This window comes from Sprattus sprattus (genome assembly GCF_963457725.1).
Source record: "Sprattus sprattus genome assembly, chromosome: 8".
Lineage (NCBI taxonomy): Eukaryota > Metazoa > Chordata > Actinopteri > Clupeiformes > Clupeidae > Sprattus > Sprattus sprattus.
The window spans coordinates 21,501,495-21,529,413 of NC_137927.1; the positions used below are offsets into that span (position 1 = coordinate 21,501,495).

A 27,919-nucleotide genomic window follows, 5' to 3' on the forward strand; every position below is an offset into this window, starting at 1 on the left:
TTTTGATTTGGTTGAAAAAAAAAAATCATATTGAGGCCTGGGAAGTGTGCAGGCCTAGGCATCATGTTCATCATGTTCCTCAAACCATTCCTAAATAATGTCTGCAGTGTGGAAGGGTGTATTTCTCCTGCTGAAAGAGGCCACTGCAATTAGGGAAATATTTCTCATCAATTCAGTAAGACTCAGTAAGGTAAGTCAAGAAAGGAGTCTTCCCTAACCCAACTTGGAAGGGCCTTTTCTACCAAGGAAGCATCCTTGACTTTGAGAAAATGCCCTCTGCCAGACAACAACACCCAGTCACACCAATCACACTTCCTTTCCTTTATGGCACATTAACAATGCATTTATGAAAGTCACTCAAGTGGATTGAACACAATTTCAAAAGTTTATTTAGAATTATACACATTAGCTTGTTACAGTAGCTTCCTGTATTTTACCGTGAGGGAAACGAGGTAAAGTTCTGAAGGGAAAAAGAATATAATTTGTTCTTATCTTCACATACCCTTTAACCACTAATTAAACTGATATTGAAATCCAAAATAAATCAGTCTTATTGTTGAAAAAGTGACAAATTAAACTGAATATGTACTTACTATACATAAGCACTTAAATCGCCATATTTATGCATATATGCATTCAATCCATAAAAAGAGGGCAGAAAATACCTTGGACACATCTGGCTGGAATGTGAAGAAAACATCTTGTACACATTTAACTATGCAACTGCATATTGATGAACACACTGATATACACAACTTAACCAAGACTGTAGAGAAGAAACTGGAAAAAGAAAAAGAAGACCAGAAGCGAAGTGAAATTAATTAAAAAATAATCAGGTTGCAGTACTAGTACTGAAACACCAGTAGCATGTCCCCCAAATTCCCCAGCGGTATGATGGGAACAGGTTCCACTTATCTTCACGTATCACCTAATCATTTTGTTTTCAGAGCTGTATGTTGATGTCAACAAGAACAAAAGGTCCCTGCTTCCCTTCAGCTCCTTGTGCTGCATGTGTGATAAATGCTGGATATTTTCATTGGCTGAGAGTCTGGTAATGAACCTTGAACCTTAGTGAAAAAGGCACTGCATTTGTAATTCTTCAAGATAAGTTAGACCTGCTAGTTATAATATTCTTCACAGCTATTCGACACTATGCTTCAAGCTCTAAAAAAGCAAAACGTGTGTACATAACTGAACATTTCTGTCTTCTACTCAATGGAAATTGGCATAGGTGAGATGGACTAAAATCCTGGACAAAGCACCTTGCAATTACCTAGAACCTTGCCTGCAGTTCCACTGACAGCAATGGTGACAGTGTTGTCATGCCGGTTTTACTGTCGTCAGGATGTAATTTTTTGAACGTAGTTAGCAGGGTAGAGACCCACTTCTCCATTGTCAAGCTGCCCTTTGCACCAGCCCTGCTCATCCTCTTCCCCAAGTTTCAACAACTGTTCACCTGAAAAAACAGAGATTATTACGGGATTATTACATTATCATTTTTAAATATGTCAGATGTTTATTCACTGAACTTGGAGTTGGAAATTCAATTGTCACGTTTTGACTTAGTGATGTGGAGAAGTTACAAAGCCTATAGACACGTCACATCATCTGAAATGATGAAAAACCTCTGACCATCGGCTCCACCCTCTCAAACAACCTTTTACTTGTTTACAGATAATTAGAAGCTAAAGCTGGGAGCACCAGTACAACCCTCTTACCACCTCTATTAAATGTTAGACTGTGAAGATAGTTGCATACTATCTATTCATTCTAGCTATTCTTTTCCAATCTGACAGGAAATGGAAAAAGTTCGTCTTCCTTGATCATAATTATCTTTTGGTATCCCACCATTAAAGGTAGTCTTCAATTATACTCATACATTTTTTTTAACAACATTCTCCTTAACTGTGCGAACAGTGTGTGTGCTCAAAAAAGCTCAGTGTACAGTTCTAGCTCTCTAAATAGGGAAACAATCAAAGTGGGTCAGACCAAGCCATACACTTCTCCAGCCAATCAGCACATTCCTTCAATTTAGGAGAACAGAAGAGAAGGATGTTATTTGATTGACTGTTGAGCTCAAATATCAGCAAACTTTTGCCAGAATTGAGGACTGCACATTCTAAGTATTTGGTAAAATTATCCATTCATTCATAAAGACATTGTTTCACTTAATAACAAGAGTAAACGGTAATTGACTTGTCTGATATCAAATATCTTGGTGTTCCACACAAAAACGAATTGGTTATAAACGGTCATATAACCTTATATATTTTGTAAGTGGAGGGTATTTAGATTATGATTGCCGTATTGTTTGGATTTGAACTGAAACCTGTTTCTATTTTTTTTCATTGTATTTACCTTTATGCAAAAATAGCTGATTAATTGTTCCCCTTCCTACTAATTTCAATTGCTATGTCATCATGAGGTCCCTGTTTTAGTGGGTTTTAGCTTAAACTTGTTGAGATAACGATTTAAGGAGAGATTAGACATGTTTTCCCCAGAATTAGACTGATACTCCATCCATAACACAGATATTATAGCAATTACACAGAACTGTAGGCTGGTTTCATTTTCTTTCAATTCAATTCCATTTCATTGATATAGCGCCATAAGAATACAATTGTCATGGTTGTTTACAGAGCTCGGGGCCTGAAACCCCCTTACAGCAAGCACAATGACTACAGACACAAGAGACACACCGAATGAAAATAGCGCATTCTTTTTTCACCATGTGTAGCCGCCCTACACCAAGGACCATTGCATTTAAATATATACTGTATATTGCTTTATTAGCCAATGACCATTAGATTTTATGTGACATTCAAACACAAGACACAAGACACATATCACTTACGTTGCTTATTTGAGGAATTAGTAAATGCACAAAACCAGATTACACCTGTTGAAATCCATTTATGTGATTCATGCCAATGACTTGCGCTTCATGTCATTTTAAATTTGGCCAGTGGGGGCCATTGTATTTGTACAGCTAACTTTGAGTCAAACATTTTACTGGCCCAGGTTGGCAAAACAGTCGGATGAAAAGAGGTTAGCGTTTAACCACAGAGCTGTTAGAGTATCGAGTTTGCTTCATGTAGCAAGGAAGCTTATCTGAGCGTATCTAATGCTTGCAAGACCAAAATGACCGGATAGGTCATATAGAGAGACCTCCTACATGGCTCTGGGGTGATTTAATTCTAATGAGCACCCCTTGGGAAATCAAAAGGGGAAGAATATCTCAATGGCTTGCTGAAGCACGTGTTTTCTGACATAGAGAGCCCATAACAAACTGGGTTGTCTTTTTAGAGCGTTTTTGGGTTGGTAGGCATGCCAGATACCTAAATCTATGTATTAAAGCACAAAAAGTGACATTGTCATATTATATCCCCCTTAAGCACTGCTTCATTTGCTTAAATGGACGAGCTGCTCCTGATGTGTATATTGGCTACTGATACTTACTTGAGAAAAGGTTTGAAGCAAATAGTGTTCATCGCATTTGAGAAAATAGGGATAGGAATATAGAAATATATTTTGTCAAAATGGGCATTTTGGGCTTTGGAGCTAAGGCTTTTTATTAAAGGACAATATAATTCGAAGGATTGATAGAACTATGGATGTAGTAAATAGAATCAAAATATGGGAAAGAAATACGAACAGGCTTGAAATATTTACTTGTAAACATTGATGTTTGCACGTCATCCATGAGAATTCAGGAACTCAGATGAAATTCAAAACTCTCCATTATGATTTAAGCCATTGCTGAGTTTACATACATGTGGATACAGACAAAAATGACCCCTATTTGAAAGCAGCGAATGGGGAGCTTGTGGTTGTCATTAAAAATCATTAATATGATTGAATACCTGATTTAAAGCTCAGTTCATCAGCCTCTTGCCCTGTGTAATCATACAGTGCTCTCACACGCACGGCCACCACTTTATCTTCCTCCTCTTCCACCCCATTTGTTGCAATAAACTTCTTGGGGCTCTCCTCATCAGACCACTCAGAGGAGTAGTCTTTCACAGCTCTAGTTTGCGGAATAGAGAGAAATTCAGACACAGTTTAGCAACATACAACTTGACACATGAGTGATGCATTCAATGGATTTTATAATATAATAAAATATTCTACAAACAAGTTCTACAAATAAGTTCCAATAACTTAAGTCTATCGAATGGAACATTTTCCAAGCTTTCTACATGTCTGTTATGTTGCATGCAAGTTGACAGATGCATCATTACATCTCCAGCTTTCAAATGGCAAGGCTTGCCTCAAAATACATTTTATATTTTTCATTTTATTTTACACTGGTACTTATTACTTTTATTTCATATTGTATGTATTAATGTTTTGTTTAATCTTATTCATCAAAAAAATGCTTTGTGTTTGGTACGATTTTATTTTAGAAAATTGGGATTTTCTTTATGAAAACAAGGACCTTTTGCAGGGAGGTGAATTCCTGATCTCAATTATAATAATAAAAACTGTTCTTGAATAAAGAAAACATGGCTGAAAATGGTAAAAACTTTGAAGCACAGAGGAATTGATGTAGGGGTGGTTTCACCTGGTCTCCTGTGGTGTCTCATCTCCAGCAGGCACGATGTTGGTCAGGGTGACATCATCATTTTCCCTGCTGTTCCTGTCCTTCTTGCCAATGGAATGTGTAGCCTCGGGGGACCACTCCTAAACACAACGAATATACAAATATACATGTAAACCTTTACACATGATGCAAGACTTTTCCAATGGAAAGGCAAACAGCATATTAGACCAGATTTCTATCACTTGTGCTCATAGCAAACTAGACAGACATTTTTGGTCAGTGTTTGTTCCATAACTGTCTGGTTTGGATCAGGCACTTAACTGGACAGGAACAGACCTCAACAGATAGTCAGGTCTGCAGAAATGATTATTGGTGCCGACCTGCCCACCTTCCAGGACCTGTACACCAGAGCCAGGAAACAGGCATGGAAAAAAATTGCAGACCCCTCACACCCTGGACATAATCTGTTCCAACTCCTCCCCTCTGGCATGCGCTACAGATCTCTGTACACCAAAACCACCAGACACAGGAACAGTACCTGCACCCATCATTGTAATGAACAGTTGACTACAAATTATTACATTTTATTATTATATATTATATTTATTTATTTTCTCGTAAACAGTTTTTTAATGTGTTTCATTGTTTAAGCAATCGGTGCCCAATGAGATAATTCTTCATGTCGTTATTATTACAGTGTGGATGCTGACATTCTTATTAGCTAGCTAGGGCATTTATTTAAATCTATAGTTTTTACCACTATCATAACACTTATTGCTGGCAGTGTGGAAGAGCCTTAACACAGATGATTAGAACTCTCTATTGGGAGATTGAGTTCTACCGTAGTAACATTTTCATAAACCTCCAGTTACAATTTTCTCCTGCTTCACTATTGTATCCTTGCCTCAGCTGCTTGAATTAAGCTTATAATTGGCAAAATCAAGAGAGAAGCTTGGGTGTAAATGGAACGAATTACCAATACCTCTGCTTAACAACCATAGACATAAATGCAAAGAAAATGATTGTTGTAGTTATTTAAATCATGTTATAATAAACAACAGGGTAATTGCTCTCCTCCATAACAGTAACATTCTGGAGGATTTCAAGTCAGATATCAGAACGAATTATAGTACAGACAGCCCTTGTCAAGCAAAATGATCACTACTTCATTTTATTCAGTCTGTTAAAAAACCATATAGGGCACAGAAAGTGTTTCAGAGCCTCAGGGCCATTACCAATTAAACCAATACATCCCTCTCACAATCTCCAAAGTGTTTTGTAGTATTTTTAGATATTGATATCAACACTTACAGATACAACTACTATACCTACATTTGTGGATTTAATCTTCCAGTTCATGACTGTATACCCTCTTTAGAGTCAATCCATGCCGCACCAGACAAAATCCCAGGCCAAGCCATCTGCCTATCAATGGTACGGATGTGGAAAGAGTCAGCAACACAAAGTTCCTGGGAGTGCACATCACACATCTCCTTGTCCCCTGATGTGACTACACTCTCCAAGAAGACCCAGCAGCATCTCCACTTCCTGCAGTGCCTGGAGAAATCTAGTCTCCCTCAACCCATCTTCACCAGAGGCACCATAGAGAGCGCTCTGACCAGCTGCTCTGCTGTCTAGTGTGGGAACTACAAGGCCTCTGACCACAAGTCACTACAGTGGATAGTGAACACAGCTGGAATGATACTTACTGTCCACCCAGACCTCCTACGATGCACAGTGCACCCAGAAGGTCATTAGTAAACTAATGATTGTAGAAAACAGTAATTTTTCTAGTTTCTCCTATCTTTGGAAATAAACAGACACAGGTCTATCCATGTTGTCAAACACTTCATCATCATTATGAACCTGTTGAAAACAAGCAATTTTCTGTGACACAGATGCTTGCCACCATAGGATTACTCTGGCTGTTTCTCATAGTCAAGGAAAGATCCTTGACGGCTACATTTCAAGGATGCTACATCATCGAATCCCGCCAAAGGACTGTTCCGATGCCTAGGATCCTTCAAATTCTTCCAAGGACAGAGTCCTTTGTTCAGAGAATATTCGAGGGATGCAAATATAGGCAAAGGCTAAATACATTTTCTTGTGCTTTGGCTTCAGCTGGGACTTCCTACAAAAAAAATCATATTTATGTTGTGACTTCCAGGAGGTGTACGATTTTTTTGCAACATGCCCTTATATAATTTCAGCTAATCATATGTTCCTGTTAAGTACCGATATGTGAGCTTGGTAGTGGACAAACCAGTGTTGCCGGAACATTACAAAACTCCAAATGTGTCATATTAGTAAAGAGAGATTGCTTCATTTGTCAGGTCTCAGGGGTTCAAATATACTGTATGTTATTCACAAAACAGACCCTGCTTACCTCAAACTGAGGCCAATTCATGCTCATGCCTGGACCATGGGTGTTCCTCCACCAACGCAAGTCCTCTGAATCATTGGCTGCAGCTATGCTGTGGCTCAGATCAGAGTACAAGGCCTTGAACCTGATTTGTGGGGGTTAGGGGGTTAGAGATTGATGGAAGAATGGGATCAATTTAAGATCTTTAACATCAAAAGCTGTACTGGTAAATTAACTGATAACAGATAATTAAAATGCCATACTTTGTCTGACTGAAACATGGCTAAAACCAGATGAAGATCTACCCCCATATGGGTCCAAGTCATGCTGACACCCATTTGCCTTGCAATAAAGATGGAGGTGCACAATTTACCACTCTAACCTAGGTATTTCCCCAAGACTTTGGACTTTTCGAATTTCTGTTTAAATCCTTTAAGGTTATCTGATGTCTTGCCACCTCTGACCTCTGAAAGTATGATGAATGTCACTTTCTGATTAGATAGTCAGCAATATAATGGACCCTGAACAAAGAGACTTGTTTCTTTTTAAAATATTGAAATTCTTAACACAAATTTCATTTAGAGGGCCACAGAATATTTTTACACTTACAAAACTTTTGTTTGCATCTGCAAGTTTTATTTGCATGTATAAATCAGATTCCCAGAGTCACAAAGCAGTCCTCCAGTACTCCTACTCCAGTCTCCTGTCCACAGCTGACACATCCCACAACTGCGGAGTCATCTGAACATTTCTGTAGATGACCGGACTCCGACTTGTGCTGTAAGTCTGAGGTATAGAAGGCAAAAAGTCTGTCCATCAGGTAGTTGATCATCCAGAAGGTTGTGGAGGTGTCTACCTGCATCTTAAAAGTTGCTCACGCAGCATTGAAGGCTGGGTCGTTTGAAAAGAGGCATCGGACGAATCAGCAGTGGGTCCAGAGAGGTGCTTGCCGGAGGTCTTTCCCAGAGCTTTCCCAATGTGGGATGCTAGAGTAACCGGTCTATAGTCATTGAGGGCAGATGGAGATTATTGCTTGGGTACCAGACCAAGGTGGAAGGCTGAAGGCTCTCTTCTTTTTGTTCAGTAGCTCTTCAGGTCACTGGTGATCCAGGGCTTGTTGGGGAAGCATCATACTTGGTATTGTCTACACAAAGTTAATGTGCTCTGTTAGACTCTGTGAGTCATGGATCTGATGTTGTCTCCATTGGGCTCCAATATTACATCCTGGTCTGTGGCCTTAAAACACCCCGGCAGCATCCCATTGCCTCCTCACAGTCCAGCCATTTTTCCATATGAATGGTGTTGCTCTGCGCTGCTTCACTCAGTTTTACTAGTTGACCAAGCACAGCCTGGATTTGCATTTCCATACATTATGGCCTACTGGTTTGAGTGCCTTCAACTAAGGCATAAAGGCTGTTGAGCATACAGCAAATCCAAAGTTTTATTAACAGTACTGATTTTGGTCTCTGGTGTGGCAGGTGAAGACAAAGTTGGCCCTGTGGCAGAGAGAGAAATGTGGCGAAGTCTCCTGAAATGGCCATGAAAGCAGTGGGATGTTGTGTTTACAGTCTGGCTTGATGGTCTGTCTGAGTTGATAACATCACATGTTGCCTCTGGTACAGCTGGTGGTGGGGTGTATCTTCTTGCCACTCTGTTTGTATCCTTTGTCAGCCTGTATAGCTTGAGAGCCAAGGATGGTGGAGTTTGAGTCTGGAATATGTTCCTGCAACCATGTCTAGCCATGTCCCTGAGCTCGTCCATCTAATTCACCAGGGACCACACATATAACAACTGAAGGAAGACTTGTTTTAGACTTCCTATTCCTTGTTCTCCGTTTGGTGCTGGTTCTACATCTTGGGCGTCTCTTCATCTTGTTGTGGATTTGGGGTCTCACTTGGGGCAGTAGTGTGGGTTTTGGGGGTGCAATCAGCTGGTTTCTGGGGTAAACAATACCCCTGCTCCCGCTGACATAGTACGAATGTGAAAAGTGCCCAGGGATTTAGTAAATAAACTAAATAAATGGTAAATAGCAAACAAACTACTCAAAACTAGAAATAAAATGGCAGTCCACTAAACTAGGTATTTTACCTAGCCTTGTCAGTAAAAAAAACACTCTCTACTGCAAAATCTATTCTTTATTGTTAAATATATAACAACCCCAGGTTTATTTTCAATACCATTTCTAATCCCAAAATGCAGTCGTATAGAACAATTTGTTCTATAACCTGTAACAGTAATAATTTTATAATTTTACCAATAAGAGAAAAATATTCACAGTCTCTTCCCCCTATATGACCCTGTAATTCCTTCAGTATGCAGTAGAACTACCACTGTAACACTCCTACAATGTGGTGTATTCCTACAACCCTTCACACCCATCACAGATCCAATCTCCTTTCCCTGTCAAAACTACTAGAAAAAGTAAGCAAAGTAACTCACTTCTATACTGAAAAAAATTCTAAGATGAATTTCAATCTGGCTTTAAAGCCCACCACAGCACTGAGACAGCCTTAGTCAAAGTTGTTAATGATCAACTCATTGCAACTAAAAATAGATGCATTTCAAAACTGGACCTTTTAGACTTGAGACCCTTCAGTTTAGACAGTACTGCTTTTGACGATCAAGATCATAAGGCAGGAACAGCACTCAAGCCTCAGTACAGTAGGAGACATTGGAGTACTAAAGTACTAAATCTATTCAAGAAGCAAATCTGTTCAATAAGACAAAGTGCAAGGAGATCAGGCAAAGAAGTGCACAGTAAGTATGAGTTAGGTGTGTTAGGTTGTTAGAGATGTTAAGAGAGGAGGTGCGTTTAGAAGAGATGAGCCTTCAAGAGATTCCTGAAGATAGAGATGGACGCCCTACTCTGACAGCATTTGTTTGCTTGATCCACCATCCGGAACCACAAACGAGAGCAGTCTTGACTGAGATTGCATTGTGTGCAGAGATGGAGCAACGCCATACGATGTTCCTAGGAGGAACGCAGTGGACGAGTAGCAGCAAAAGCCTGTATGATTGAGTTTGAGGTGATGGGTGTAGACCTGGAGGTCACTCTGTCGGCAAGCATTAGTTACTTGAATTTGAATTAGGGTAGCCAGTGTAGTCAGTGAGCAGCGCAGAGACGTGCCCTTTCAGGTTGATTGAAAACCAGATGCGCGGTCACATTCTGGGCCATCTGCAAGGGCTTCACACGGCTTCCTGGGTGTGCACTCGCCTGGGTTATGTCTTACCTCTCTGACTGTCTTCAGTCTGTACATGTCCACAATGAATCATCCGGTCACACAAAAGTCTGTTAGAGATCTCCCCAAAGCTCAGTGTTTGGAACCCTACTCTACTCTTTGTACAAGCTACCCTTAGGTGCTGGAATAAGGAAGCAAGGTATTCACCTTCATTGCTATGCTGATAACACCCAACTATACCTGTCCATGAAACCAGATGAAATAATACTACCCAAGATAGAAGCCTGCTTTAAAGATGTTAAATCTCGGAGGACTCACAATGTCCTGCTCCTTCACACAGATAACGCTGAGGTTATGATTGTTGGCCCTAAAGATTCTAGAATGACACTATCCACCCATCTACTTGGTGATGATGGTATCTCACTAACATCCGACACAAGTGTCAAAGATATTGGTATGGCTATGGACAAAGACTTCTCATTTGACTAACATATGAAACACATCTCAAAGGCATAATTTTTTCATCTACATCATATTCCCCAAATCAGAAATGTCCAATGCCTTTAAAATGCAGAAAAGAATTATCTGCACACTCATCACTTTGCAACTAAATTACTCCAAAGCTCTCCTGCGCGGATGTGGCAACAATTCACTAAAGAGCCCCCAACTAATAGAAAATGCTGCGGTTTGCACATTTACTATAAGTTAAAAAAGATAAACATATGACTCCTGTACCTGCCTCTCTACACTGGCTCCTTGTCAAAAGTAGAATTGATTTCAAAGCACTCCTTCTAACATACAAAGCTCTAAATGACCTAGCTCCAGATAACTGCAAAGAATTAATTGTCGACAGTGGTTCATAGTGGTTCAGGAGGTAAAGGAGTTGTTCAGCAATCGGAAGGTTGTTAATTCAATCCTGACTCAAGTGTCAAGTGTCCTTCAGCAAGACACTGAACGCCAAACCGCCTACTTATATAGTAGCCTCCGCCATCTGTGTGTGAATGGGTAGATGTCTGAGGCATTAATATGTATAGTGCTTTGAGTACTTGTCCCCTACTGCCCACCAAACCCTTTTTGTTTGCAGGGAGTGCAGGTCTTCTTGTGATGCAGAGTCTCAAAAAGCACAATAGGAGGCCGAAGCCCCTCTCCTGTGGAATAAAATTCCATTCGAGAAGCGGACACCCTTTGCTTCTCTAAGTCAAGACTAAAACTTTTTTTTACTGCATCCAATAATTAGGAATGGTGCATCAAAATAACCCCCTGCAAAGTACCTCCCTTACCCCATGCCGCGTTCTACCTGTTTTCCTCCCCATCTCTGTCATGTTGTGACATGCTGTTGAGGCTTATGAAGTGACAGTATAATTTCTTGTTTTCTTTGGCTGGCCAGTGTTCCCACTCCCAAGAGAGTTATCCCCCAGCAATCCAACCGCTTACCCTGCATATCCTGTGGCATGCCATAGTAAAATGAGAGCTTTGTTTAGACAATATGGCAGTAATTTAGGTGAGATTCTGAGATTAAGCATTTGAAATCTTGTGGTTGACTAAAATTATTTATTTTACAAACCTCTCTTTGGCCTCTCCCATATAGTAGGACTATTGCCTGCAAATGCTGATGCGTGTGGTAACACTGATCCTCGCCATAATTACATACGCACATAAGGCAACCAACTAGGATACTCAATTCTCAAGTAATTTTCTTTCTGCTTATGATACGTCTTATACATGTACATATTGAGTGGGAGCATAATTACCTGAAACTAACAAATGCCATCATTGACATGATTCCCTGCTTAATCTACATAACTGCAAAATGAGTAGTCTAAGCCTAGACCTTAAGCTAAAGTTAGTCTTTGTCAGCCTGAAGAGAAAACTAATTATAATCTTTCTTATATTTAGCCAGGACAATTTTGTTGCATGTTGAGCAATGGTGAAATTATGTCTGCTCAATACACTCTTTAGTCTTGTTGATACCAACGCAGCATAGTTGCCGCTGTCTTTATAGAATTTGAAGCTACAACCAGTTGTCAGAGAAATATCACACCATCAGGAGAAATGATGTTGCTTTATCTGGCCCGTGCTTGCAAAATATCCTCTGTGTTCGAGTCTTCTAATGTAAATTGTCCACTAGATAATCGATTGCGGATGGCGTTGTACTCTCGGAAAACCAAAAATAAAAAAAATACTAAAATTAGTTGCCAAGTACACTTTGGCAGCCGTTAATAACCTGGGTGTCCCGCCAGAGTAAAGTCTATGTATAGTAAACACTGATGTCAATATCCCATCTGGAAGTACACATTCAGTCAGACAAAGACCATAAAAAAACATTCCACCTTATTAATATTTGACAAAACAAAACATTTTGTTAAATATTTGGTAAATACTTTCTTTGGGCAAAAACACAGAACAAAAATCTAGACTGTCGTGTTGTGTAATACAAAGGTTAAAGTCATCCGTAAGTTTCATGTGTTTATACCTGTCATAGTTGGAGAGATCCAGATGCTTGTGGATGTCCAACATGACCTCTTTGAAAAAGCATAGCCTATTTTTCTCTGCATCTTGAGTGGTTTCAAATACACCTTCCATGTCTTCCATATAGCGTGGATTAGCGCGGTTCAACTCATCCAGTGCCTTTTCATAGCGGTCCTTTGTCTGAGAAAGAAAGAAAACAGACAGTATACATAAACCATTCTCAACGTCAACTAGCTTTTATTCCCTCATTCCACACAGATTTACACCATGATCTGTAGGTTAAAAATGACACACACACACACACACACATATACACACACACACACACACACACACACACACACACACACACACATATATATATATATATATATATATACACATGTAGCATATAGGTTATTTGAATAGTGACAAGTTGTTTTGTTGCTTTGGCGCTGAACCTCTCTTACCTGAATCTGCTAATCCTGCCCTTTATTTTGCCTCTTATTTTTGTATTAAGCCTTTAAAACATGATCATTTAGGATGAGCTATTATCTATGTAGATTGTATAGATTATATGTATACATTATTTATGTAGATATTCCATTCAAGATCTGTATTTTCCAGATATTATAGAAATTTACAACATTAAAAATGTCTTCACTATATTTCAACCAAATTTTATGTATTTTAATTGAAAACAAATCTGTCAAAAAAAAGGACAATTCTGTGTGATTTCAAACTTTTGCAAGGTAGTGTACATACACACTTCATATGTACTATTTACAAAACCTGCTAAAAAAAAACTCACACATACATCATATTACCATAGTTGAATCATTTTTGAATTCATTGCTGAGATACCTTGTCAACTTCCTGAGTGCACTTCTCCACTCGATCTGTAAATTTGCGGACCTCTTCCTGTGATTTTGTGGGGTCTGCTTTGGCATGGGTTTCCCTCGTCATGGCTGTCCGCTCCTCCTTGCGTGCTTGGTGATAGCTCTTCTTTGAAGAATCCACCTATTAGGGAGACCAACACCTTTCACTTGACTGTCTAAAAATCTACTCCTGGATCTAAATCAGAAACTAAATCAGAAAGGTATAGCACTGACTCACGTCCTTTAGTTTGCGAACCCAGGGCTTCTGGGCCTTGCGAAAGCCATCATCAGCTTCTTTTGTCTCTCGGAGGCCACCAATCATCTGCTTGTGGAAGGCCTCTTTTTGCCAGTTGCGGACTTTCTCACTGTCCTCCATCACAAGGCGCTCTCGCAGCTCCATATGGATCTCACTCAGATGGTCGGCTGCATTCATGAAGGCATGCCATGCTTTCTCCAGTGTACCATACTGAGGACCTGCACATGCCAAAACAGAACACCCAAAACATTGTCTTACTAACACTAAAACATCCCACGAAAAACGAGCCAACATTGGACAATGGAGTCATTTTACAGAGCCAACTAATGAATAACAGATTTCATTTTGATAGGAGAAAAGTGGACACAAGAGGGAGAACACCAGAACACCATGAACATTGCTCAGATCTAGCCTATGCATTTTAAGTCAGGTAACTGTAAGCAATGTATTACATAAAACTAGTTAACTAGATTGGTACCCCCTGATGCTAATGTTAGCTAAAAGCCATCTTATTGAACACAAAATGTCATAGGATCACATAGTACGTGATCTGTAGATTTACAGATTGACAGGATCACTTGATAAATGCAGTCTTTAGGATGCTATAGAAATTCCAATTGTGTAACCTCAATTAAGAACAGTGGAAGTTGGGGACAGATTTTCTTCATTAGACAGATTTCTAATTTAGTGGGGCACAGGACCTAGCATGACTTGCACCTCAAAGGTCAACAATGAAAGATCACCTTCAAAATAATAATAATACAAATAATAAGGCAACACAACAACAAAATACAGTTCACAATCAGGGAAAACACATTAAACTAAAAATCAACTCAACAAAGTTGAAAAAAAAAATATCTAAATTATCCAACTCCACTGATTACAGAGAGAGAGATCTCACGTTAAAAGAGCAAGTCTACATCACATTACACTCTGAAGGCTTCATTTTTGTCCTAAAGAAGCCATGTCATGCCAGATCTCCAGATTTAGCGAAAATCAACTGGCTGCCCCACCCCTTATAAGAGCTCACCTTTCTCTATGACAACACGCCACTTCTTGGCCCAGTCACTTAGCTGTTGTGAGTAGCCTTTCTCAATCTTGGCCCTCTCCTGGAAACAGCTAATGAGCTCATTGCATAGTCTCTGGCCATCATCAATGCGCTTCACTGTCCTCTTGTAGTTCCCAGGCTGGAGGGGAAAGCAAAGTCATTATCAGTACAGGAAGAAAATAAAAACTAGTGTAACAACTAGCCCAACTTTCTGTCTGATATATAAAAATAATCTCCTTGCATAAACAGACAGCAGAGCTTAAATGGTATATGTATTCCTGCCAAACCGTTACAGGCATTTAGGCATCAAGCCACTGGTCTATTTATGTCTATGGGTGCCATCCTCCCACCCATGATGTAACCTTGTTTGGATATACTGGAACTTACTGACATGTAGTGCATCCAGCGATTTCAATTTCACTGTGAATGAATCATCCACTACACTTGTGCATACGAAGTTTTTAACGTGATTATCATGGTAAATAATCCATCTATTCTAAACCCCCCCCCCCCCAGACAATCATATTTCCTCCACTGTGTCGGAGAGATAGCATCAATCATTCCTTTAGCTTCTTTTCATTTGTTCTGTGCCTTTTGAGCTTTCTTCTACACTTTCTTCTATGTAGTCCAAACACCAAGTCGATAACATTTTGTTTTATTATCTTCCACTGGTTTTATTTTTTTTATTATTGGTCAGCCTGAGATATATCTTTTCTTTGAAACTCTTCCTGGAAGGCCATCATCTCAGACACTTTACTTTTGTTTTGTAGGTACTATTTAATAATGCTCGCAGCTGAGAAAATACAAGGCATTAGTTTCTCAAACTATCCTCAAGCAGAGCGTCTGGGCCTCCTGCTTTTCTTCCCATCTTTCTAACGATGAATTAGCATGATAAGTTTAGGTTAACCTTTGCCATTGGAGAAGTGGTTCAAGAAAATGGGCCACTGTATGCTTTTGTGGATAATTCATTCAAAATCAGCCATTTCCAGATTAATTTAGAATTAAGAATGTCTACAATATTTGTAATCAATTGTATGTTATTTAATTTTAAAAAATGGGACTCTCTCTCAAAAACAAGGACATTTCTCATTCATGAGAAGTGTATATTTCCCAAATCGATATTGATCGCACACAAAACAGGAACATGTAGGTAATCTCTCACTCCGGTTGCTAATCATTGAACAGCTGTTAAGCCCGTCATCAGTAATAACAATGCAATGTGGATGTGATGTGCTTACCTCCCAGAAGCTTTCAAGGCTCCCAACATCTTGCAAGTCTCCATTTGAAGACATTTTGGGGTCACCTTTGCAGCACGGAATGGTGGCGGTTTTTGTCAAACTATAAAAAAAGAGCACATTTTAAACATTTTTGAAGCACAGAGATTGAGGCTTATAGTACTGAAAACACACTAGGGGTGCACGATTCTGAAAATGTCACGATTCGATACCGATTTTTAGGCTCACGATTCGATTCAAAATCGATTTTCGATTCAAAAACGATTCTCAATTAAAAAAAATTGATACACAGTATGTAAATGTTAGTGCTGTCAAACGATTAAAATATTTAATCGCGATTAATCGCATTTTTGTCATAGTTAACTCAAAATGAATCGCAAATTAATTAATCATGGAAAAGTGGATTGGCTTGCGTTATGCAATGTTTTATTTTATTGAAAAACAACATTGCCAAACAGGGCGGTACAAAATAAAATTATAAAGTGCACATTTCAGACTCAGCCTATAGTGCAGTTAAACCATGGCTTAATATTTTCTTTTTTTCAAGTTTGCTGTGAACATAGAAGTCAGGCCTCTTATTTCAAAAACAATGAACCGTAACAGTTAGGTTACCAATAAAAGGTAAGCCTACTACTTCTGTGCTTTCAGCCAGCTGCCTGTTGACATTTTCAGACAACAGCGAAGCTCGCTTCTTTTGCACAAAACAACTTTTAAAAGGTAAACTTTGTATTCAGAAGCTTTTTATCATCAACCATTTCGCCGTATCGCGCTCACCATCACTCAAACCGTATCGATAGCCTACTACTACACTACACAGTTCTCTAAGATTAACTACACGTTAATCTTAGAGAAAAAAAAAAATAATAATTGTTTTAATATGAATCGATTTTTGGAATTCTATGAATCGATTCTGAATCGGAAGCACTTGAATCGCGATTCGAATGTGAATCGATTTTTTTGCACACCCCTAAAACACACTGTTGGTTGGTTGGTTGCTGTAGTGTAAAAATAAGTTATTCCCACAATTAGACTGGAATTGATGAGACTTTTCAGCAGGCTCCATCACAAGATAAATCAGATTGAGTGAGAAATATGAAAATATCTAAGTGAATCCATCTTTTCAGTCAATATTCAGAAGAGAAAGAAAAAAGGAGTGTGATAGAGTGTGAGACTGGGAAGGTTAATAGAGCATAAAAGATACAGTTAAAAAAAGAAAGATAGCTAGTCATTATGCTAGGATGTTGCTAGGGTAATCATGGTTTGCTGCTAAAGTGGTTTCCAGGTTGGCATATGGTAGTGGTTCCTAGAATGTTGCTAGGGTAACTAATATGGTTGCTACGGCATAGTTAGGAAAGTCATGTTGGTTGCTGGAATGTAATTACAGAAGTGGTTGCTAGAATGTTGCTATGGTAACTGAGGTGTTGCTAGGGAATTCATGTCCTTACTATGGTGGTTGCCAGATTGTCATTATAGTCGTGGTTGATAGGGTAATTAAGGTGGTTGCTAGGGCATTGCTACCAAACTAAATTCTATTCATATCGCATCTCTATAAATCCGTTTCAGTCTGACCAATCTGATTGGATTTTTCAGGGATCTACTGGGTGTGTACCTTGAAAGCATGATAAGATTCCTTTTTTTCCCCATTTGAGTTACGTAAACTTCAAATTATAGGCCATCTCACACATTCCTGAAAGAAACATGCTAGCGCATTGGCAGAGCCATTAGCGAACTAACGAGCAGTTAAAGGTCATATTGTGTTGTGCACAATCTTTACTAGGGACAAAAGCGATCAAAATCAATCCAGTATTGAATTAGAACGGACAAATTGACTATACAATGCAATGGGGCAAGAATCATTTGAATTCTATCTTAACTTTATGTTTGAATTGTCATTGGCAAAGGTTCAGATCAGTTTATTTCATTTATCTTCATTAATAGTAGACAAATAACTTATTTTCTTTATAGACAAGAGAAAATGGTAAAGACTTTGAGGGGAGGTGATTGCTTCTGTCAGGCACTGTATTAAGACCTGTTGTACCCGTTTCCATTAATAATATTAATTTGTTGTGTATTCAAAATTTGGCTCCCATTTATGTATGCCAAGGAGAGAGACAAGGTTTTCCTTTCGTTAGTATAAACAGGTGTAAAACAGTGGAGTCAAACTTACCCAAATGCAACCAAAAATACTGGGTTCCTTTATGACAGTCCAAGAATCATGCAGAGCCTCTGTCCTATCAGAGAGACAAAATATAATCATACTTATTACTAGGTAAGAATCGTTTTGAGATGATTCCACATCCACCAAGTTGAATACACTGCTAATATAGCAACACATGTGCCACCATTCAGACCATTTAAAGGAAATAAATCATGAGGACACTTATGTGGAGGACCCATTTCCTGTAGCATTAATTTGAGATCAGATTATGCAGTAAGCTACACTTTTGTAAACCAAGATAGGTCAATTGCGCCAGCAAGTTTAGTGTAAACAAACACAAGATTTGCTTATACACCGGTTTCCCATTTAGCATTAGCATCTGTATGAGTTCTCATAAGTCAGTTCATTTCAGGTATCCTTCATGACAACAAATATAGTAGAAAAAGATGGTCAGAAGGTAGGTGCCAGGTGGTTACCAAGGAATAAAGATTGGAATGCAGCAGAGCGAGTTCTCACTAAAACAAGACGGAGAGCACACATCACACCAGTATTAAACTCACTACACTGGTTACCTGTTAGTTTCGGAATAGATTTCAAGATTATTTTACTAGTCTATAAATCACTCCATAGTCATGCACCTGAATATATAATAGACATGCTTTCAAGGTACACACCCAGTAGATCCCTGAGGTCCTCTGGCACTGAACTCCTAACAGTTCCACAAGCAAGGACAAAGAGACATGGGAAAGCAGCTTTTAGTTTCTAGGTCCCCAGCCTTTGGAACACTCTGCCAGAATAACTAAAAATGGCTGAAATGGTTGAACCCTTTAAACATGCACTTAACATATACCTCTCTGATCTCGCGTATCACTCACTGTAACATTATCTGTTTACTTATCTGTGTCTCTTTACAAGTGTTTGTAACAAACCGCTGTTAACCTCATCATGATATTAGAGCTTAATTTCTAAGCCTAACCTTAACTGAAAACAAATACGTAGCACGTACACACCCTACTTGGGTAGGCCTGGGGGCTGAGAGGGTGAGGGAGACAATGCCGAACCCGCCAGACCCCAGTGGCGCGCCTCTAGTTTCTCAATCCTGTAATACCTTCCATGGACCACTTGGTAGATAATTAACCACAGTTCAACCTAACTGTAAGGAAAATATAATACATGACAAATAGGAAAGGACTCTTAGCCATAGCTTAGTCAACTGGAAGGTAAGTACGAGGTAGAACAGTTTACCAATAAAGTAGAGGTTTTAGAGCTTAGAAACCTTCATAGTGCATATATAAACATGCCGATAACGGTCATTTTGAGACCAAATTCAAGTGTCAAGGATCTTCAGAGGCTGAGATACAGATGTGCTAGAAGTGCGCTAAAAGGGCGGTGCAAAATCCCGATGTTCGCTCGGTTAACAGTAAACAACAGCAGCCTAGTTTTGCTCCTCAGGTGACCCTATTAGCCAGAAGCCGCTGAGAAAAGTTGTGCCGCTCTTAATGCATACTCAACCTATGGGCTGCTACTGGAGTAACTAGTTCTATGTAAAACATACACCATGTTCCTTCCCTACATGATGAGACTATTAATATAATATTATTAACTGACTGAGCAGTGCTGCAGCATTTCGAATCATTGTTTGAAGGTGTGTGTTTTACTCACATGCAGTGGCGGCTCCTGAAAAAATTGGGGGGGGGCAATTTTTTTGATAATGATTAAGGCGACCCATTCAGTAGGTACATTAAGTTAGCCGATTTACTCATACAGCAATACCTTTTCGTCCACTGTTTGCAGCACTAAACAGTAATATTTCCCCTCTTGCTATATAGCTAGAGTAGAAAGTTAAGGGTGGAACGCTATAGAAGAAAGTTGCATCCAGGAACCTTCATAAGCAAACATGATATGGCTCTAAAATTATTCAGCGTTAGTTCACACTGTGAAACCTATGAAAAGTGACAGTGGTATATGGGCCATTCTACCGAATTCGTGTAATATGCAGTCCCTCAACAATAAAAACTATTTACAAAACAATTAGGTATTTAGGCATAGATATTTAATTAGAAAATGTTATGGTCTATATAAACCCAATGCATTACATGAGATAGTGATAAGCTAAATATATACAAAATCATCATTTATAGGGTACTTTCTATTGGGAAGTAGCTGTCCCCAACCCTGACATCTAAATTTCAATGCCTTTAAATAACACTTTTCAATTTTTTTTTATTTTTTTCAATGATTTAATTTCAAAGATCTTTATGATTGGGTTGAAACAGAACTTGGAATATTTAGATTTATTGTGGGTTTAATTTTTAAATCAATTTTCTATACTCAAAAAATCATGTCCCTAGTTTTCATGTCACTACCGAAACACAAGAGTTTTAGTCCATTGGCTGACCCTGTGTTTTAGCCACGACTCTGCATTTTTGACCATGCATTGACACTGCATCTCTGTCCCTCATGGTTGAATGGTAAGTAGCTAAATCCCATAGTTTTTATATAAATGTGTTCCAAAGTCTGAAAATCGACGTGTAACCTTAAGAATTGTCACTACCGAAACGCATGTTTTCTTCAATTAAGTAAACCTTTTGGGGTTTCATGGAAAATCTTATGTTTGTATGTGTGTTCACCTCTTCAAAGATGTGTTTGCAAGCCGTGTGCTTGCTAGAATTCTTTATTTATGCTTAAAGTTAGCTAGAATTGTCACTACCGAAACAGTCACTACCGAAACATATGGTAGTGACCAGATGATTTCGGTAGTGACAAAATGAAATGGTAAGTAGTTCAATCCCATAACTTTTAAATAAATGTGTTGTGTGGACTAAAGGGCGGCCCAGAGCACCTTTTGGATGATTTTGGGAGAGAAATGAACATCCATCCAACAGTGCAGTCACTACCGAAACACTGGATGTCACTACCGAAACAGTGCAGCACTACCGAAACACTGGATGTTTTGTAAAAAATTAAGTATATTGAGTAATCAACTAAAATGTTATGATACTGATTGGATTAATGTATGTTCAATTTCATCAATCAACAACTCTGGAATCAATATGATCAGTATTTTGCATTTTACAAAGAAATATTGCACTTAGATTTTCATGAATTGTATAAATTGAACTTGAAAATTTGGTAAAAATTTCATTTTTATGGATTTCATTGTGAAAACCTTCAAGAAATATTTGTAAAAATACTCTTAAGAGAAGGGAAGGAAACAAAATCTGAACAGGTCAATGATAATACTTTTTTACTATAGTAAATGTGATGTTTCGGTAGTGACAATTTTTGGAAGAGGAAAAACATTCCAACACATTCAGAAAATACAATATAGAAATTGACTGTTCTTTTACTAGATATGTGTACTTTAGATATGGTACAATATACATACAGACAAAGTTTTGGGAATAAAACATAAAAGAATTCAAAATATTTCCGACCTGACTTTGCACCAATTCGGTAGAATGGCCCATATAGAAATACAGACCGCGTAAGCCACTTCACGGCCGCGATTTTCTTTCGTTCCAATATCCCTCCCTTTGTAGAAACCTGTTGAATGGATTCATTTGGTCTGGGAAGTCCTAATAGTTTTTTTTTGTCAATTTATTTTAATTAGTACGCCGACTAAAAAGGAGTTTCTGTCAAAGAGCGGATGGAGTTGTTGCACTGAACAGGAGCCATCTTGACATGCCTCTGTCGAAGCTGTGTGACGTCCTTGTAGGCTTTTACCATAGGCTTTTACGTCTATTACTTATGACACGGCACGGAGGGGCGAGCCCTCCCGGAAGCCATATAGATTGCATTGAGAGCTCTGTTTTGTCAAAACAAATGATTTAACATGGGAGTCAATGGGAGAGGTCTGGGGCGATTCTCGTTTCGCCCCAAATCGCCCAGAAGGGGCGGGGGCATTTGAAGCACAACTTTTGCCTTGACTGCCTGGCTGTTACCTGATTGGACAATGACATTCAAAGGCAGATCAAACGGTCTAGTGGTAGAATCCGCCAGAAAATTATATATAACATTTAAATGTAGTCATTTAGCAGAACCGCTTAAATATTTAACCGCTTAAATATTAGAATAACATGCATTGAGGTCTGTTTGACTGGAGACAATAAATAATAGGTGGCTCGTGATCACAGCACAGGTCAGAATTCCTCAAAAGACAAAAGACAGAAGTGGCTCAGACGACATGAATTCAACAACACATCCGTCTTCACACTACTCCAACGTCTTATGACATCAAATATACACGCAAATAACAATAACAACACCTCTATTTCTCGATGCACTATTTGCGGACTCTCATTAAGTCACATGCGTAACGCACAGCTCATTGCTCGTTCAAATTAGTGCTCCCTATTCTTTGAAAATGTTATGTTGTAGACATGAACGGTCTGTGTGGTGAGTGGAATCATGAAACATGTTTGTTTATATCCATTGTCTTCAAACAGACAGGTCATTCAAGGGATTATTTACATTTACATGTATTAATTTGGCAAACGCATTTAAATTCAAAGTGACTTAATACTAAGTGACAATGAAGTAAATTAGGAGAACTAATAGAGAAGAGAAGAAGTGCACAGCAAGAACTGCAAAGTGCAAGAGTGTTAGAAATGTTGTGTTACAGATGTTTGGAAAGAAGGTGATCTTTAAAGAGATGAGGCTTCAGGCCCTTCTTGATGATATAGAAGGATAACACTTGGTAGCTCAACCACCATAGAGAAACTACAAATGAGAGCAGTTTGGACTGCAACTGCCTTGTCTGAAGTTTAGGTAGATGGACACAGACACAGCGGGCAAACATTACTGACTTGAATTGAATGCGTGCAGCCATGGAAGCACATGGCTGTGGAGGTTAAAAGCAGTGGAGTGATGTGCTCTTTTAGTCTGATCGAAAACTAGACAGGCCGCCACGTTCTAGACTGTCTGTAAGGGTTTCACTGTGCATGCTCGGAGGTGTGCAAGAAGAGCATTGCAATAGTGGTAGAAGGAGATAACCATGGCCTGTACCAAGAGTTGGGTTTCATACTGAGTCAGGTAGGGCCTGATTTTTCTGATATTGTTTTGTGCAACGCAGCATGATCAGGAGACAGATGCAACATGGTCAGGGAAGATTAACTGGCCATCAGTCATGACACCCAGGCTTCTCACAACCTTGGTTGGAGTGAGATGTATTTTTGATGGAATTTTATGTTTTTATTCTGTTGTATGGCTTGGCCAGGATGACCAAGATTTCACTCTTAGAGAGGTTTAGTTAAAGGTGGCGTTCCTTCATCCATCTGAGAGTTTGTTGGACTACATGATAAGTATTTTGTCATCACAGCGCATGCCAGAATTCCAAATTCATGTGATTGGCTCAAAAGAACTGAATATCGCCGTATTCCTGTTGTCTCACATACATTATGAACTACAAGTTATTTTGTATTATCTTACCCCGTCACCCATGTTCCTATTCATGTACTCTTTCCTTGTCTCAATGACAGCAAATAGCTGAGACCATGTCATGAGCATTCAAATGGCTATTGTGGAGTCAGGCACTTCTGTAGGTATTTGAACTCCTTCCCCCCAGATAGAGCCTTCCTGTTCCTTCTCCCCTTCCTGCCGTAAACACAAGACCTCATCCCATCATGTTGTGTCATCACTCCCCTGTATTCTGCATCTGACTAAATGGTATAAATGCCAACATCTTCTTACTGTCAAGCAGGTATTTCTCTGAGAAAAGCACTAAGAAAGTGTCTCCACACTGAAATAAACTCCAAAAACCTGGCTGCTTCTACTTGGTCTTTGTCAATAGCTTTTCGACCTTATTCAATGGATAAAGATACAGGTTTCCTGGAAAGTGTGACAATTCTGGGTGATTCCAAACGGTTGTGTCTATACACATATACACATATACATACACACATATACACACATACACACACACACACACACACACACACACCACACACACAAATACATTTATATAATCTGATGCTCATTGATCATCGTATGCTGAGCGTAGCTTAAATCGCTCAAAGAACATTATCAGAGACTCCTCCCATCCAAGCCATGACTTTTTTGAACTTCTACCTTCTGGAAGACGCTACAGATCCATGCAAGCTGGAATGACACGCTTCAACAACAGCTTCTTCCCCTCTGCTGTCAGACTCCTGAACTCCCAAAGCTGACCTGGAGTATTTTTATTTTTGTTTTCCCTACCCCCTTCTCTCCCCTCCTACTGGCCTGAGCTACCTATGACAAATAATACCACCAACACTTGTGTGGCAATAAAGTTTTATCTTATCTTATCTTGTGCTGCAAATTGATCATTAATGGGATAATTAGTTAGACTAAATCTGAGAACGTATAACTGTAAAAACCAGCAAACAGGGCCATAGTGGCAACTGTTTCTAACTCTGAGAACGTATAACTGTAAAAACCATGCAGTTAATTTATTCCCTCTTTTATTTACCAAAAAAGCTTTATTCAAATAAAAATTGCAAAAGGAATGCTTTTCCTCTGCATTCACCACCCACCCCGAAACGCTTCTGTACGTCCTTCATAGAGTTGTCAAAGAGACTACTGTTCAGTTACAGCACAGCTCTGCTCATCAAAACCCTGCAGGACTTCTCGGCCCATGAAGGCATGAAAACAAAAGCACTGTTGTTCACCGCTCTCAGTCCTACAATAGGTCCTTTTGCACTGCCAGAGCTTTTTCAGGTGCAGGGGCCGTTTTCACACAGTTTTTGCCTGCATGTGCACTGCAGGAACTACCCCCCCGTTGAGTTCTTCAGGTGTAATTCTCAAGAATACGCATGTCAATGTGGTATTTCAAGTTTCCCATTTAAATAAATTTGCAAAAGATTTAAAATCCCATCTTCACTTTGTCATAATGATTGCGGGATAAGTGTTTACTTATCTGTTAGCTAACTGGGGACACAGGCTGATCTTACATACCTCTCATTGTTGATGTAACAGAAACTCACTAGCCACATAGAGTTATATAGTTTCAACGTGTATGTGTGTGTCAGTGTAGTAGTTGAGTCGCTACACCTTGAGTCAGAATCTTGAGTCCCAGTCAGAGTTGAGTCCGCATTACCAGAGTCCAAGTTATCAATAAACTATAAAATGGACATTATACACATTGTTTTATTTTTTAAATAGGGTAATGATCCTGTTTTAGGCACATTATATGTACAATATGACTAACAATTCTGTTCTCGGGAAAATATATATTTACTTACTTATCAGGAGCACGTCCAGGCTGTAAATGCAGACGTGAGAGAAAAGAAAATCTCTTGACAGTTCCATCCTGTGATATATAATACCATGTAAAATCTGTGTAATCATAGCCCAGTGTAACTATAATCTGCCATGAAAAACATATACCAATTCACCTAACCACCAACCGTCACTTGAATTTGGTCTCAAAATGACCGGAATACGCATGTCAATGTCGATGTTCGCTAGTGTTACAACGACAGCACCCTAGTTTTGTTCCTCATGGTCAAATTAGCCAGAAATCGTTGAAAAGAAGTGCCGCTCATAATGCACACTCAACTTGAGTCTGCTACTGGAGTAGAATATCAGTGAATAAGGAAAATCTGAGAGGGTCAAGCAGAAGCAGAAAGATAGATTTGTATCCAGAAAGTCTAAATTCTAGCGGATCAGTACCCCAGCAAAATGACACCATGAGGACAAAAAACAAGAAGGGGACTAGTGAGGTAGGCCACCAAGACTCCTCTGAAGGGGTTACAAGCTTCCACGGCTGAGATGGGAGAGACTGTGCATGCATACCGTTCACACTGTTGATAAAAGCTCACACAAAATTTCAGCTACAGTTTGCCAGAAGGCATGCGGAAGATTCTGAAGTGAAGTGGAAGAAAGTTCGATGATCTAATTAGACCACAATTGAGGTATCTGGCCATCCGACTAAGTGCTATGTTTGGCATACACCAAATACTGCGCACATCATCAGAAACACACCATCCCCACCGTAAAGCATGGTGGTGACAGCATCATGCTGTGGGGAGGATTCTCTGCAGCAGGCCCTGGAAGGCTTGTTAAGATTAAGGGGGAAATGAACGCAACAAGGCATAGGGTCAAAAGAATTCAGCAAAATATAGGGAAATCCTGGAGGAACACCTGATGCAGACTTCAGGAGAATTGCGGCTTGAAAATGTATTTGTTTTCCAGCAAGACAATGACCCCAAGCATAAAGTCAAAGCAACACACAAATGGTTTAAAAACAACAATGATAATGTTCTGGAGTGGCCAAGTCAGAGTCAACACATCAATTCAATTGATAATTTGTAGCTGGATTTGAAAAGGGCTGTTCACTCACGATTAATAAAACAAAAAATTGTGCATATGGGCTAGCATAGCCAATAACTGACAGTCCCAGCAGAGTTCAGGTGAGCATGGGTAACATGTAGAGACATGAAGATATTTGTCTTTGTAGAGATACGTTTTACGATTATTTTCTGCCGATAAGGGTCAAAAGAGCCATTATATGATATTGTAAAATGGTCAAATAAGGTCAAAACTTCCAAGGGGGTTGAACTATTTACAGGCACAATAGTCCAGGAGCGCCATGCCACCAATCCAGATGATCTATATACATTTTACCAAGAAAAATAGGGAAGATACCGCAAAAAATGTGCAAAAAAGGTTAAAAGGTTACCTAGTACCTTTATTTTTGCTGTTATTGCATCAAAAGGGTTCTCTACCAAGTGTTAAAGCAGCAATACAGAGTTCTGTTCCAAAACTAATGAGCTAACTACCTAAGACATGCAAAAACCTTGACAACATCACCAACAGCTCAGTTGATATCAATAGAAGCTTTCCAACACACTAACTGGTGTTTTTTTGGCATTATAGCTGTGTGTGAAAGCTTTTCTTCCATTTTCTGGCAACGTCTGCCTCGGTTTCTCTGTCACCTCTGCCATGATGTCCACAAAATGAACTTTTTCTTATATATTATATATAGCAGAAGGGTCTAATTGTTGCTGTGTGAGGTGGTGCCATTAAGCATTTTCTAGTTCTCGCAGGAGGTGTTGCACCTTGTCCACCTAAGTTACATAGTGCAATACCAGCTGTACCAGGCATGCTGTGGCAGTGGCAAGACACCATTCTCAACATTACAAGTCAGTGTACCACCAAAAGGTTTTTTAAGCTGTTATGGACAAATTGGTAAATCATTTTGCTTAAAAAATGCACTTGGTGAATACATTTTAAGGCAGAATCCACAATTATTCTGAAAGATTGTTGATTTGTTTTTTATATCAACAACCAATTAAATTACACACCTTCCTTCTGTGTTCCTGAAGCAACGTGTTGATTGTCTAGAATTCTTTACAACTCGGTCCGAGCCGCAATTGTTGAGACATGACTGTGTGGGAACACCAGAGGTTTTGTTTGAGCGCACACGGACAGCTAGGAGAGCATGAGGATCAATAAGCTAAATTTCGCAACAAATCTATTTGCTTAGAATCGCGCAATCCACCTTTAAAATGGCAGATCCTTATGGGAGTGTCAAAACGGCAATACAAATGTTACCGGTCATCACATCACAACACAACACAATACATCACACATAGATGAGACATAATGGTTTAGCCTACGTCACCCTTATCAGTCTTCTCGACAAGTGTAAACCAGTTATATATAAGCTACATTTAAATTGATAATCCGCGCTTGTAGCTACATACCTGTTGCGCCGCCAGGGCTTCGCTTAAAATTCTGCACTCGACGCTGTCCACACACCTAAATCCCACTCATAATCTACAGCCTTCGTACAACTTTCGTTGACAACGTTGGAGTAAACTCACCCG

The 27,919-nt window shown here is 39.2% G+C and overlaps 1 protein-coding gene across 2 annotated transcripts; it reads right to left on the bottom strand.

The window, feature by feature from the left end:
- Positions 1–553: 553 nt before the first annotated feature.
- On the bottom strand, positions 554–27,912 carry pacsin3 (protein kinase C and casein kinase substrate in neurons 3). 2 transcript variants are annotated; one of them, XM_080843082.1, is made up of 12 exons: positions 27,797–27,912; positions 18,782–18,816; positions 18,117–18,180; positions 15,953–16,052; positions 14,697–14,853; positions 13,649–13,884; positions 13,397–13,552; positions 12,558–12,733; positions 6,930–7,050; positions 4,565–4,683; positions 3,864–4,027; positions 554–1,456 (listed from the first exon to the last, which is right to left on the bottom strand). In XM_080843082.1, exons 4-12 carry the CDS (start codon positions 16,004–16,006, stop codon positions 1,341–1,343), a joined length of 1,299 nt encoding a protein of 432 aa, XP_080699208.1. In that variant the 5' UTR covers positions 16,007–16,052; positions 18,117–18,180; positions 18,782–18,816; positions 27,797–27,912; the 3' UTR covers positions 554–1,340. The 2 variants fall into 2 exon arrangements, with proteins under 2 accessions (XP_080699208.1, XP_080699207.1); XM_080843081.1 differs by lacking the exon at positions 18,782–18,816 and having other exon boundaries at positions 27,797–27,861.
- Positions 27,913–27,919: the final 7 nt, after the last annotated feature.

Excerpts from the sequence above, each read along its gene's own strand:
- pacsin3 (XM_080843082.1), bottom strand. The coding sequence starts at position 16,006 with ATGTCTTCAAATGGAGACTTGCAAGATGTTGGGAGCCTTGAAAGCTTC. Across the intron at positions 14,854-15,952 it reads GCCTTGAAAGCTTCTGGGAG|CCTGGGAACTACAAGAGGAC; the intron begins GTAAGCACATCA and ends TTTCCCCTCCAG. Across the intron at positions 1,457-3,863 it reads TGAACTGAGCTTTAAATCAG|GTGAACAGTTGTTGAAACTT; the intron begins GTATTCAATCAT and ends CTGTTTTTTCAG.